This window comes from Nicotiana sylvestris, chromosome 6, assembly GCF_000393655.2.
Source record: "Nicotiana sylvestris chromosome 6, ASM39365v2, whole genome shotgun sequence".
NCBI classification, from domain to species: domain Eukaryota; kingdom Viridiplantae; phylum Streptophyta; class Magnoliopsida; order Solanales; family Solanaceae; genus Nicotiana; species Nicotiana sylvestris.
In genome coordinates this window covers 185920766-185934643 of record NC_091062.1, presented here as the reverse complement: position 1 = coordinate 185934643, position 13878 = coordinate 185920766, and the positions used below count along the sequence as shown (strand labels likewise).

General features: G+C 35.0%; 1 protein-coding gene across 1 annotated transcript; it reads right to left on the bottom strand.

The window, feature by feature from the left end:
- Window positions 1-847: 847 nt before the first annotated feature.
- LOC138871809 (uncharacterized) lies at window positions 848-3323 on the bottom strand. Its single transcript, XM_070149714.1, has 4 exons — window positions 2402-3323; window positions 1868-2113; window positions 1023-1355; window positions 848-918 (listed from the first exon to the last, which is right to left on the bottom strand). Exons 1-4 carry the CDS (start codon window positions 3321-3323, stop codon window positions 848-850), a joined length of 1572 nt encoding a protein of 523 aa, XP_070005815.1.
- Window positions 3324-13878: the final 10555 nt, after the last annotated feature.

Here is a 13878-nt window from a genome sequence, read left to right as displayed (position 1 = left end):
GGTCCTTTACCTTAAAGTTGTTATGTAAAGTTCTGTTAGCTTCATGTATCAATTCCTTACTGCTTCCAATGATTAGGAGATTATCCACATACACCAAGAAGATGGCTATTTCTTCTCCTGCTCGTTTGGTGAAGAAGGAGTGATCATAGGAACTCTGTTTGTAGCCTGCTGCTAGAAGTGCATCACTAAGCTTTATGTTCCATTGTCTCGAAGCTTGTTTTAACCCATATAGGGACTTGATTAACTTACACACTTTATACTCCCCCTGTTTTTAGAAGCTTTGAGGAACTTCCATGTAAACTTCTTCAAATAAATCCCCTTGCAAGAATGCATTATTGTTGATGTAATTCCCAGTCCTTGCATGCTGCCACATTAATAATAGTCCTCATATTGACCATTTTTTCCACTGGTGACAAAGTCTCATGGTAGTCTAGTCCCTCCTTTTGATTGTGCCCCTTAGTTATATGTCTTGCTTTGTATTTGTCTATGTCCCCATTTGGTTTATGCTTTATCTTGTATACCCACTTGGATCCAATAGCTTGCTTCCCTTTTAGCAGATTTACTAGTTCCCAAGTGTGGTTTTGCTCTAGGGCTGCTATCTCTTCCTTCATTGCTATTATCCAGTTGTGATCTTGAGATGCTTTAGTGAAGTTCTTTGGTTCCAATTAGGCTTTAGATATTGTTGATATGCTGGTGACAACCTGCTGTAATCCACATAGTGAGATACTGGATATGAACACTGTCTAGTGGGTTTACTTGTGGTCACATAGTCCTTGAGCCAAATTGGAGGTCTAGTCACTCTCTTCTACCTGCCATTGTTTGTAGATTGATCCATCACATTTGATTCCTACATTGGTGAAGTTTCATCTGCAGAATCAGCATGGGTTCCTAGTGTGTCCTCCACAGGTTCTGCAACTTCTGTAGGATGTGTAGGCACTTGCAGCTCAGGATGTGTATTTCCAGTGTGAGGTGTGTGTGTGTTTCTATTGAGGGATCTGTGGTATTTGAGGGATTTGTTGTACTTGGTGGTTCAGGTTGTAAAGTCTTTCCAGCAGTATCTGTTATAGGGACAAATAACAACTCATCATCACATGCCTTACCCATTTTGAAAGGAAAAGTTGATTCCCTGAAGCTGACATCTCTGCTCATGAAGAATGTCCTTGTGTCAAGATCGCACAATTTGTAGCCCTTCTGAGTATCAGAATACCCCAGCAACACTGCTCTCCTTGCTCTTGCATCTAATTTGTCACCTCTGGGCAAATTACCAGCATAGCTCAAATATCCAAACACCCTTAGATATTCCAATTTAGGTATTTCTCCATATAATAGCTCATAGGGTGTTTTCCCATCTAGAACTGCAGCAGGTAATCTATTGATAAGATAATTGTAGTTTTAACACATTCTCCCCAAACAATTACTGGAACTGAGCTCTGTAACTTCAGAGATCTAGCCACTTCCAGTATATGGTTGTGCTTCCTCTCAACCACACCATTTTATTGTGGTGTGTATGGGCAACTACTCTGATGAACTATCCCATTTGAAGTAAACAAATCATTGCATTGTGAATTGAAAAATTTTGTCTCATTATCTGATCTAAGTTGTTTCACAACAGTTACAAATTGAGTTTTTATCATAGTAAAGAAATTTTTCAATAAAACCACAACTTCGCATTTTGATTGTATCAAACATACCCATGTAAATCTACTATAGTCATCTACAACAGTAACAAAATATTGCTTTATATCATAAGTGGCGCTCTTATAGGGTCCCCAAACATCTACATGTACTAACTAGAAGATACAACTAGATTTATGTTCACTATTAGGGAACTTTAATCTGCTCTGCTTAGCCATAGGGCACATCATACACTCCTCTTGTATCTTGTCAATTACTTTGTCCTTCAGCAAGGGAATATGCTTCATTGCTCCTACTGAGGGATATCCCAATCTCAAGTGCCACAAAGTTGCCATGTCTTCATTTTTTGTTACTGCTACTCCAAGTGGTGATTCCATTCCTCTCTTCAAAATATAGAGGCCATTGTTTTCTCTACAAATCCCCATTACCTTCCCACTATCAAGTGTTGAAAACACACAGAAGCTAGGGAAGAATGCAACTGAACATGAAAGTTCAATAGTTAATTTCGACACTGACAACAAGTTAAACTTAAAGTGTGGCACATGTAACACATTAGTGATCTTGTAATTTCCTAGTATCTTTGTGCTCCATGTATTAGCTATGCGTGATTTTCCTCCAGTTGGCACTTTCACTTTATTGTTCTGCTATTTATCTATATGTCTGAGTTCTTGTAATAACTCTATGCAAGGTGTAATATGGTGTGAGACACCTGAATCTACTATCCATTCACAACTATATTATGTATTGGATAGTAATGAAACAGTACCCGCCATGATGCTACTGCATCCTTCTTGTGAAGACTTATTCAGCAATTCCATCAGTTGTGAATATTCTTCTTCTGTGAAGAAGTGCCCTTGAACTTGCCTCTCATCTGCTGTGTTGTTAGAATAGGACCTGAATCCAGTATTGTTCGGATTTGTTCCTCTGAACTGACCTTGGTTGAAGTTGTTGTTATTATTCCACATTCCACCTTGTTGCCCTGACTTCTTCTTGCTTTTGAAATCTGGCAGATAGTCAACAATCTTGTAGCAATTTTCTTTTAGATGTCCCTTATATCCACAGTGTTCACACACTAGTCCTGGAGTTTTAGGTCTACCCATTTGAGCCTTCCCTGCCAATAGATCCAATGGCTCTTTGTTTTCAACTACACCCAAGGTTCTTTGACTTTTCTCTTGTGTAACAATGGCATACGCCTCATTTACTGTAACAATAGGTCTCCTTGCCAATATATTGCTTCTAATGTTGTTATAGCTCTCATTCAATCCCATCAAAAATTGCAGTAGGCGTTGGGATTTCAAGTGTTCAATAGAAGGTCTTGCCTCCACACAGTCAGAGTTTGACAATGGAGCTAAAATATCCAGCTCGTCCCAGAAATCTTTCATTTTTGAGAAGTAAGTAGTGACTGAGTCTGTACCCTGTCTCATTGTCGCGATCTCTGTCGACAAATGATAGATTCTTGTTAGATTCGATCTATCGAACCTTTCATGGAAATCACTCCATATTTTCTTCGCATCCGAAGCAAACATTATGCTAGGCATTAATTCACTCGCTACTGTACTTCCTATCCATGACAGCACTATAGCATTACATTTCTCCCATTGTTCAGCTAATTCTCCTCTATATCTACTTTTTGGACAATTTTCATTCACAAACCCTAATTTTTCTTTTCCTCGTAGAGCTAATTTCATAGCTCTACTCCTTAAGGCATAATTTTCAGGGCCGGTGAGTTTTATGGGAATCAAAAACAAAACTTGGTGCATCTCCGGGATGGAGAAACAATGGATGATTGTGATCGAGCATCGTCACTTCATTTTCTGCCATTATACTTAACAATTGAGACTCCTTGTTTGTCGATTTCTCCGATTCTCTAGAGATGAACTTTCTGGCGAGAATAGGTCTTCACGTCGGAGCTCCGGTCCTCACGAACGCTGCTCTGATACCATGTAAAAAGTAGTAGCAAATCAGTTATGAGCTAATGCTATTGAAAGGAAATGGAATGGCGGAAGATTCTAGAGAGCATTTTCTGTATTTTTCACTTCATTATAGAGAAGGAAGTAAACCTTCCTTTTATACGGAGCAAAAGAGAATGACAGCTGGACACACTAGTCAAGTGTCCTTTTTTACTAACTAACTAGGACTGACTTAGCTAAATGTATTTTGTTTACATTCCCAATATACCTCTCTAACATTAGTATTAAGGAAACAAATTAAATTGAATGGAAAAAGTAACATCTCAACCCACTACAATCACATAAATATATATGACCAAAAAGAGTCAAATTTATCCTTCTTTCTTTCAACTTTGTTTATACTTTCCAGTTATTGATACTTTAACTGTTAGCAAATCATCTCGTATTTATGCTTAAAACAATGGAGTTTAGCCGTGAACTGGAGAGCTTTAATTTGGACGAGATTAAAATCTTGTGTGGATGTAGTGTATCAAAATACTTCGGGAAAAATTCCATATTTAGCCGCTTCATTTTTCACTTTAAGTTTCAGGGTAGAAAGGTAACTCTTCAGGCCGCGTTGTAACTCTTTAGGGTCAAGAGATAACACGAGACAATTTGCTAACGATAATGGTATCAATGGCAAGAAAGTATAACGACAACTAATTTAAAACATAGTCGAAGGTAGAAAAATAAATTTGACCTTTTTCTGGGGAAAAAAGGAAGAATAAAGAAGAAAGTACCGATAACGAGTTGGTTTTTTGAGCCAGAAAGGCAAATAATCTTCTAGAGGATGACAATTATGAGTTAAGTCATCTCTCCACAGTAATGTTTATCTTCAATGGAATAGTTACAAGTGTTTGTACAGAGTCTGCATTTGCTATTTGGATCAACAAAGTAGTAGCTTGATTTCTCTTCAGCTGGCATGTTAAATAATTCTTTGTAAACACCTATTGTTTGTAAGATAGTTTGTTATTGGCAAGTTGGAAGTTGGATTCTTCCCACATCGGAAGAAAGAAGTTTCGTGCTTATCATGTGAAACACTCCCGGGACCGACCTTACTCGTACTGTGCCTGTTAGCCTCGGAACTGATCATTATGAAATAGCACAAAACAGGCACGAGATTGTCTCAACAGGTACAAGATTGTCTCAACAGGCACGAGACTGACTCAACAGGCACGAGATCCTAGAGTTAATTATTTATTTGAATTTTAAATTCAAAATTCGAATAAATAGTCGTGTCTGTTTGTGAAACAAGACATCTTTTCTGAAAGGGTCTATTGGTTGCCTATAAATACACAAAAATTCCAACGAAGTGGATATAGAAAATCACAAGTGTTACTGCAGGCTTTGTTGTATCCTAAAGAGAATCGTTTTGTATTTTCCCTAAATTAGTATACAGGCGATAACTCTTTAAGGACAGTCGATTTTCACGCCTCAAAGCCAATTTTGATTTATTTTTTTTAACAATCTTAAAGAGTTATTCTGCTATGGAGAAATTGATGTCTGTTGTTGAGAATCCGAAGTTCATCAAACTTGATCGCTTTGATGGAACGAACTTTACCCGTTGGAGAGACAAGATGATATTCTTGTTGTCCGCTCTCAATATCTACTATGTTCTTGATTTTGCCTTGCCTCTGATGCCTGAGCCCACAGCAGAAGATTCTGACGTAGTCAAGGAAGAAAGGAAGAAACGAGAACATGATGAACTGTTGTGTCGCGGCCATATTCTAAATACTTTGACAGATCGACTCTATGATCTTTACTGCAATCTGAAGTCGCCAAGAGAGATTTGGACTGCTCTACAAACTGCATACTAGAATGAAAAATGAGGTATTGACAAATTCCTGGCTCTGCAGTACTTTGAATTTAAAATATTTGATACTAGGCCTATAATGGATCAGATTCATGAACTGCAAATCTTAGTATCAAAACTAAGTGATCTTGAAGTTAAAATTCCTGATGCACTTCAAATAGGTGCTATTCTTTTGAAATTGCCTTCCTCTTGGAATGACTATAGAAAGAAAATCCTACATTCTATGGATAAAATGACTGTGGAACAATTTCGTACTCACATTTAAATTTAAAGTGAGACTCGTGCTCGTGATGCTATTAGTCAGCCTTCGAGTTCTGCAGTCAATTTTGTCAGTCAAAATGATTCAGAAAGTGGGAACAAACATCTGAAAGTTTTCAAAAAGTTTTCTTTTAAAAAGAAAAAGAACTTTAGTTGTCATCATTGTGGAAAGAAAGGCCATATGATTCGGGACTGCAGATATAGAAAGGCAGGAATAAATTTCAATGTAGGCAAAACCGAAAAGTCTGGAAAGATTAAAGAATCTGGAAATTTTGAAAAGTCAAACTTAGTGGAAAATTCTGCCCAAGGACTGTTGTCATGGTTTCCGCAATGCAAATTGGTATGGTCACAGAGTTGAATGTGGCTACCGCTGCTACAAATACTCAATATTGGTAGCTAGATTCGGGTGCTACTATTCATGTCTGTTTTGACAAGAAGATGTTCAAGACATATGCAGAAGTGCAGGATTCTGAACAAGTCTTGATGGGAAACCATGTTACGGCAGATGTTGCTGGAAAAGGAAGTATTGAGATTAACGTCACATCTGGCCAGAAGTTGACATTACTGAATGTGTATCATGTTCCTGATATGAAGAAAAACTTAATGTCCGCTGCTTTGCTATCAAAGAAAGGCTTCAAGATAGTTATTGAGTCTGATCATGTAATAGTGTCTAAGAATGGTGTTTTTGTTGGAAAAGGCTATAATTGTAACGGCATGGTCAAATTGAGTATCAATGAAATAAATTATGTTTCTGCTTACATCGTTGAGTCTGATTCTTGTTTATGGCATGCTAGACTAGGACATTTAAATTTTGGCTCCTTGAATTATATGTCCAAAAATGGTTATATCTCATGTAAAACTCAACATATAAAATGTGAAATTTGCATACAAGCAAAGATGACAAAGAAACCATTTCGTAAAGTTGAAAGATCCACAGAACTATTAGATTTAATACATTCAGACTTGTGTGAATTAAATGGAGAATTAACTAGAGGAGGCAAAAGATATTTTATTACTTTTATAGACGACTTCTCTAGATTTACATATGTTTACCTACTTAGAACTAAGGACGAAGCTTTTCAAAAGTTTAAAGAATACAAGTCTGTTGTGGAAAATCAAAGGAGTAGGAAAATTAAAATTATTCGAAGTGATAGAGGCGGAGAATATTTTCCTAACGAATTTAATAAGTTCTGTGAAGAGCATGGCCTAATACATCAAATGAGTGCCCCTTATACTCCTCAACAAAATGGGTTAGCGGAAAGAAAAAATAGAACTTTGGTGGATATGGTTAATGCTATGTTACTTAATGCACATTTGCCACATAATTTATGGGGTGAAGCACTACTAACTGCATGTTATATTTTAAATAGAGTGCCTTCAAAGAGTATGCATATTTCGCCTTATGAGCTTTGGAATGGTAGAAAACCAAATTTAAATTATTTTAAAGTGTGGGGGTGTATATCCTATTATAGAGTACCTGACCATCAAAGAACAAAATTGGGTCCTAGAGGAATTAAAAGTATTTTTGTAGGATATGCACAACACTCCAAAGCTTATAGACTGCTAGATCTAGAATCTAATGTCATTATAGAATCTATACATGTTGAATTTATTGAAAATAGATTTATAAATGACAATGTTGATGAAATGACTGAAATAAATGGAAAACGTATCGATGCTAATAAATTGTCGCTTTCTGAAATTATTAAAACTAAGGAAAGAAGTGATGATATGCAAATATAACCAAGGAAAAGTCAAAGAATAAGAAAAGAAAAACATCTTGGTTCTGATTTTATTTCTTCACAATCTATAGTATTTCTTGTTGAAGGAGATAGGACAAACGTTTGTAATCAAATTCCTATTGTATTAAATGTTGAAGAAGACCCAAAGACGTTTCAAGAAGCAATGTCTTCTAGAGACGCTGCCTTTTGGAAAGAGGCCATTAATGATGAAATGGACTCAATTATATCCAACAACACTTGGGTTTTGGTTGATCTTCCTCTTGGATCAAAACCTATAGGTTGTAAGTGGGTCTTTAGGAGAAAGTACAATACAGATGGTTCTGTCCAAACCTTCAAAGCAAGATTAGTTGCAAAAGGTTTCACTCAAAAGGAAGGCATAGACTATTTTGATACATATGCTCCTGTTGCAAGAATAACATCCATTAGAGTCCTTTTATCCTTGGCCTCTATCTATGATCTTTACGTACATCAAATGGATGTTAAAACAGCCTTTTTAAATGGGAACCTTAGTGAAGAAATATATATGCAACAACCTGAAGGTTTTGTTCTTCCGGGAAACGAGAAGAAAGTTTGTAAATTGATAAAGTCTCTTTATGGTCTTAAACAAGCGCCTAAACAGTGGCATGAAAGATTTGATAGTGTAATACTATCAACCGGATTCGTACATAATAATGCAGACAAGTGCATTTACTCTAAATTTACAAAAGAATATGGAGTAATAATTTGTTTATATGTCGATGACATGCTGATTTTTGGTACGAATCTACAAGGAATTACCGAGACCAAGAAGTATCTAACCTCAGTTTTTAAAATGAAGGATTTAAATGAAGTTGATACTATTTTGGGAATCAAGGTCAAAAGAGATAACAAGCAAGTGACTTTGTCACAAGCACATTATATAGATAAAATCCTTACTAAATTCAGTCATTTAGGAATAAAGGGGTATAATACTCCTTATGATTCTAGTGTTAAGCTAACTGCAAATACTGGAAGAGCAGTAGCACAGTTGGAGTATGCAAGTGCGATAGGTAGTATGATGTATGCAATGCATTGCACTAGACCCGACATTGCATTTGTTGTTTGTAAACTTTCAAGGTTTACCAGTAATCCAGGTAATGATCATTGGAAAGCAATAAGTAGAGTACTTGGATATTTAAAATATACAAAGCACTTAGGCATTTGCTATAATGGTTTTCCTAATGTATTAGAGGGATATTCTGATGCAAGTTGGATTACAAGTGTTAATGATAATAAATCCACATCAGGATGGATATTTACTCTAGGCGGTGGAGCCATTAGTTGGGCATCCAAGAAACAAACATGTATTTCCCATTCTACTATGGAATCTGAATTTATTGCATTAGCAGCTGCTGGAAAAGAAGCAGAATGGCTGAGGAATATGTTACTTGATATAAAGTTGTGGCCACAACCTATGCCAGCCATTTCCATATTCTGTGATAGTGAGACTACAATGTGTGTTGCTCACAATAAAATATATAATGGGAAATCGAGACATATAAGCTTGAGACATGCTTATATAAGAGAATTAATTACAAATGGAGCTATAGCTATAATATATGTGAGATCAAATAAGAATTTGGCTGATCCACTTACGAAGCCATTAGGTAGAGATGTAGTACAACAAACTTGTGGAGGGATGGGGCTGAGACCCTTAAATTAAATACAAGGAATGGGAACCCCACTTTGAGTTAGTATACACTCTAACAATATAAGTTCAATGGGTAATAACAAGTTACTTGTATTGTTTAAGCACTGATCTCCTCTTTAGGAGCCCTAATTCTATTGTACTACTTACTGTTATATGAGGAGTTAAGGAGTTGTTAAATGCTTGTTATAACAGGGGCATAAAGACAAACTCCAAAGTGCATACTGTTACATGAAGAGGTTGATTAATCTTAATGGAATTATTAATGTCTGGAGTAACAGGGACATATTAACTAATTCCACCTATATGAATATTGAAGTGGTGCCGCTTCTAGCAAGATTTAAAGGGTTGATCTTGTAAATATTCATGAATTCAGGATGAGCACATGGCCGTAAACGTGCTAAAGCGAATACTGGATTTTCTAAGCTACTAGATAACGCTGTGTGTGTGGTATTTTCGGTTTTGGCACAAGGATTTGTGGTTCAAATCTTAAGATACCATTAACTTCGTCAAAACTTTAATATACTTACACTAAAGGAAAGTTCAAATCTGTAAAAGATACTTTCAATTATTCACAAGTGTTATGAAGTGAAATAACAAACTAGTGGGGGATTGTAAGATAGTTTGTTATTGGCAAGTTGGAAGTTGGATTCTTCCCACATCGGAAGAAAGAAGTTCCGTGCCTGTCATGTGAAACACTCCCGGGACCGACCTTACTCGTACCGTGCCTGTTATCCTCGGAACTGATCATTATGAAATAGCACATAATAGGCACGAGATTGTCTCAACAGGCACGAGACTGACTCAGCAGGCACGAGATTGTCTCAACAGGTACGAGACTGACTCAACAGGCACGAGATTAACTCAACAGGCACGAGATCCTAGAGTTAATTATTTATTTGAATTTTAAATTCAAAATTCGAATAAATAGTCGTGTCTGTTTGTGAAACAAAGACATCTTTTCTGAAAGGGTCTATTGGTTGCCTATAAATACACAAGAATTCCAACGAAGTGGATATAGAAAATCACAAGTGTTACTGCAGGCTTTGTTGTATCCTGAAGAGAATCGTTTTGTATTTTCCCTAAATTAGTATACAGGCGATAACTCTTTAAGGACAGTCGATTTTCACGCCTCAAAGCCAATTTTGATTATTATTATTTTTTTTAACATTGTCCCCTCCAATAATATCTCAGAATTCCACGGTTGATCACCTGTAATTTTTACACAATCTACAGTTAAAAAATATGTTTTCTTCTCAATGTTGTAATGAGACATTTGATTATTTTTGTATTTTAACCTCTTATAGCAAGTAAACTGCCTAATATTTGCAGGTTATTAATATTATATTTTTTATAGACGGTTACGTGTATTAATCTTGTAAGCGGCCTGATAATGTAGAAATGGAAAGAATTACAAGAAAATACACATGACTTCACACCATAACAAAAATGGCCCATATTTTTAAGTTTTACCCGACCTATCCCACATTGTACATATTTTGAAAGCACTAGCAAATTCAAAATCTGTGTTCTTACAACCATTGCTTCTAAAAGATATGGAGTTAAATATGTGTTCTCACAACCATTATTTTCAGTCTCTCTTCTTCTCAGATCTTTTATATATGCTTCAAGGGGCCGTATATTTTCTGTTTCTCCTCTTGTGTCACCTGCTTGCAATGTAAGAAAATTGAACAGTAGAAGTCCACCATTGAAGAGCATTCAATGCTTTGCTTTCGAAAATGGGTTTTTTTGAATTTGTTAGTTGTTTGGATTGGGTGTGTTCCAATTGATTGAAAATATCAAAAAGAGTTCAAAATTTAAATTTGAAGTGATTTGGAGTAGATTTGAGCAAGATTTGAGTTAAATTTCAGAAAAGACACAAGGAAGAAGATGAAGTTAGTTTTTTGTATAATTATGTATAATCTTGTATAATAGTGTATATGAGTGTAGAAACACACCTTATACACTATTATGCACTTTTATACACCTTTATATAAGCGTCTGTAGACGAACTTCTTCCATGATTTTCAGTTGCAATTCTTGTTCAAAACCAGTCCAAATCTCCATTAAATGACTTCAAATTTTATATACAACCTCCTTATACTATCTATACTATATTAAAAGCACGAAGACCCTTAGCGAAATGTCGTTCGCCTTTTTTATCCCTTGAAAATAGAGTTCACACTGAACAAAATAGTCATTTGATTATCGTCCTAATATTTAGTATTTTGAAATCTATTAAAATTTTAGTTACTAAATCTTTCCACGTAGGAAATTCTAATATTAAGGACTTTAAATTTGAGTAGGATTTTACCTTATTTAATTGTGCAACTATTTTCCTCAAATCCAATACTTTCATGTTTCTAAGGTTTTCAATATAACGGATTGTTATTAAAGCTTCTTTTTTTCAACGCTTTTGTCTTCATTTTGAAGTAAACTTCAATTTAAATAGCAATATGTTCATAAACAGATATATGAAAATTAAATACAAATATTAATTTGTTTTGTGGCCTGCTATGTAATTATGAATTTGCCACGATTCTAATGTTGTAAAAACTAAGAATCCTACTTTTCCTCTTTAAAGTTTCCTAGAATTATGATCATTTTAGTTAAATAGGAATCATTTGGAAATCATCTACTGTTACGTATCGTTTTATAATTTATCGTATCGTATTGTATTGCATTGTACTGTATCGTTTTACAAATATAATGTTTGGATAAATTGTGTTGTTTGCCATCATTTCATGATATCACACACCAGCGATATAAAGAATAAATTTGCAATATTGTAAAGAAAAATTATGATACATGTAAAATTATTATATAAAAAGGTAGGGTAAATGATAAAATAAAATTATTTAATAATAATGAAGGGTGAGATTGAGAAAAAAGAGAAGGTAACGACGCGACCACACCAAATTGGTCGTTACATAAAGTGGCACATTTTGTCGTTATGTAACGAGAAATTTAACGATACAATACAATAAAATTTAAGTAACAATCAAAACAAATATCGTATTTAACGTAACAATATGATACAATACAATGGGTAACAACCATCCAAACAAGTTGTAAGTTTTTTGTATATTTCTTTTTTCTTTTGTCAGAATTATTGTAATCATATTTAGACTAAAATAGATGTTCGATAATAAAGTTAGATAGAAACGACTTTAACTTTTTCTAGAATTTATGACCTTAATAATCAATAAGAACCTTTATTTCATTGCATGGTAATGTTAGGAAAATCCTTTCCAAGTTTCCAAATTTTAACACATAAGAATCGTTAAGCAATTACTGGAATTCCAATCTTTTGTCGATTACCTTTTGTTTAATTTTCATTCTAAATTAAATAATAATAAATTTGTTGTGAATATATGAAATATACTGCATCCTACTGTCACACCTCCATTTTCGGCTGCGCCGCCTACAGTTTTTTTCAATTAAAGGACAATCGAAATGGGATTTATTTATTTATTTCAGAGTCGCCACTTGGGAGATTTATGGTGTCCCAAGTCACCGGTTGAATCCCGAATCGAGGAAAAGAATGACTCTGTTTAACAGTCTGCGCACCAGAAATCCGGATAAGGAATTCTGTTAACCCGGGAGAAGGTGTTAGGCATTCCCAAGTTCCGTGGTTCTAGCACGGTCGCTCAACTGTTATATTCGGCTTGATTATCTGATATAATACATGTTGAACATATGTGCGAATTTTGACTTTTAACCGCTTTTATCATTATTATTAATTTTATCGAGAATTGCAACATCGTGAAAATATATCTCGAACTACGTCACATCAATGTACCCGTGGTTATCGACATATTTCGACTTTGTTGAGATTTGGATTTAGGTCACATAAATGTGCACCCGAGTTTAAGAAAATAAATTGTTAAAGGCGCGCCTAAAGCGACTAGCGTATCATTATTTTTTGGGTAAGGTCGTGAAATTTGCTAAACGACCGATCCCGAAGTCTATACAATTATTAACCTTTTATTGAGGGCCCCGCAACTTATACGTTTTATTGGGTGAGACTCATCTCATTTATTTTAACAGGATAATCCTAAAGTGCCTACATTTTTTCTATTAAATTTGTCTCTACAAAATGAAAGAGAAAAGGTCCTAATTTATTTACATGCTTATGAGTTGTTATAGTTGGGTTCCGAATATGATTCGTAAAATCTGAAAATGATGCAAGCAGGGCAGTCCGTTACCAATGCGGGCCCAGACCCAATGTGTATGGTACAAACTGGACCCGGGTCATCTCATTCACATGTTACTATCTAATTACATTATACTAGGCATGCTCACAGTTTGTCAAATTAAAAAAAAAACTTGGCAATCTAATTTTAATCCTAAACCATTTTACATGCTGAAATTAACCAATAGTATTTAGCTAAACAATATTCCTACAAGTTCCGAAATGTATTCGTTTAATGAACTAACTGTTGAATGTTTAAAAATAGTCTAAATCAGCTAACATGCTTTTTGAGACATGATAATCACCCAACAATAACGAATTAACTAGACAGAGTTACTACACCATTTATTTATTTTTAGGCAATACATAGATAGTTTGTCCGCTAAGCTACCGTCAGATGTTCCATTATATATATTAAACAGCTACATGATTCTGATTAGAGTAAGCTAAATAATGTATATATACAAATAAAATTCAGAATATAATTAAGATAAATTCAGAACTTCAACTCTTCATTTCATATTCATGCTTCATGTTTCAGTTTACAATAACCAGCATGTCAGTTGTGTACCAGATATTAGAAGCAAAAGAAAAGGAAGATCAGCAGAAATGCAGTAGCA

Coding starts and splice junctions, on each gene's coding strand:
- LOC138871809 (XM_070149714.1), bottom strand. CDS start 3,323: ATGAAATTAGCTCTACGAGGAAAAGAAAAATTAGGGTTTGTGAATGAA. Junction 1,356..1,867: donor TGACAAGATACAAGAGGAGT/GTATGATGTGCC, acceptor TACCTGCTGCAG/TTCTAGATGGGAAAACACCC. Junction 919..1,022: donor TTTACAACCTGAACCACCAA/GTACAACAAATC, acceptor CACATCCTACAG/AAGTTGCAGAACCTGTGGAG.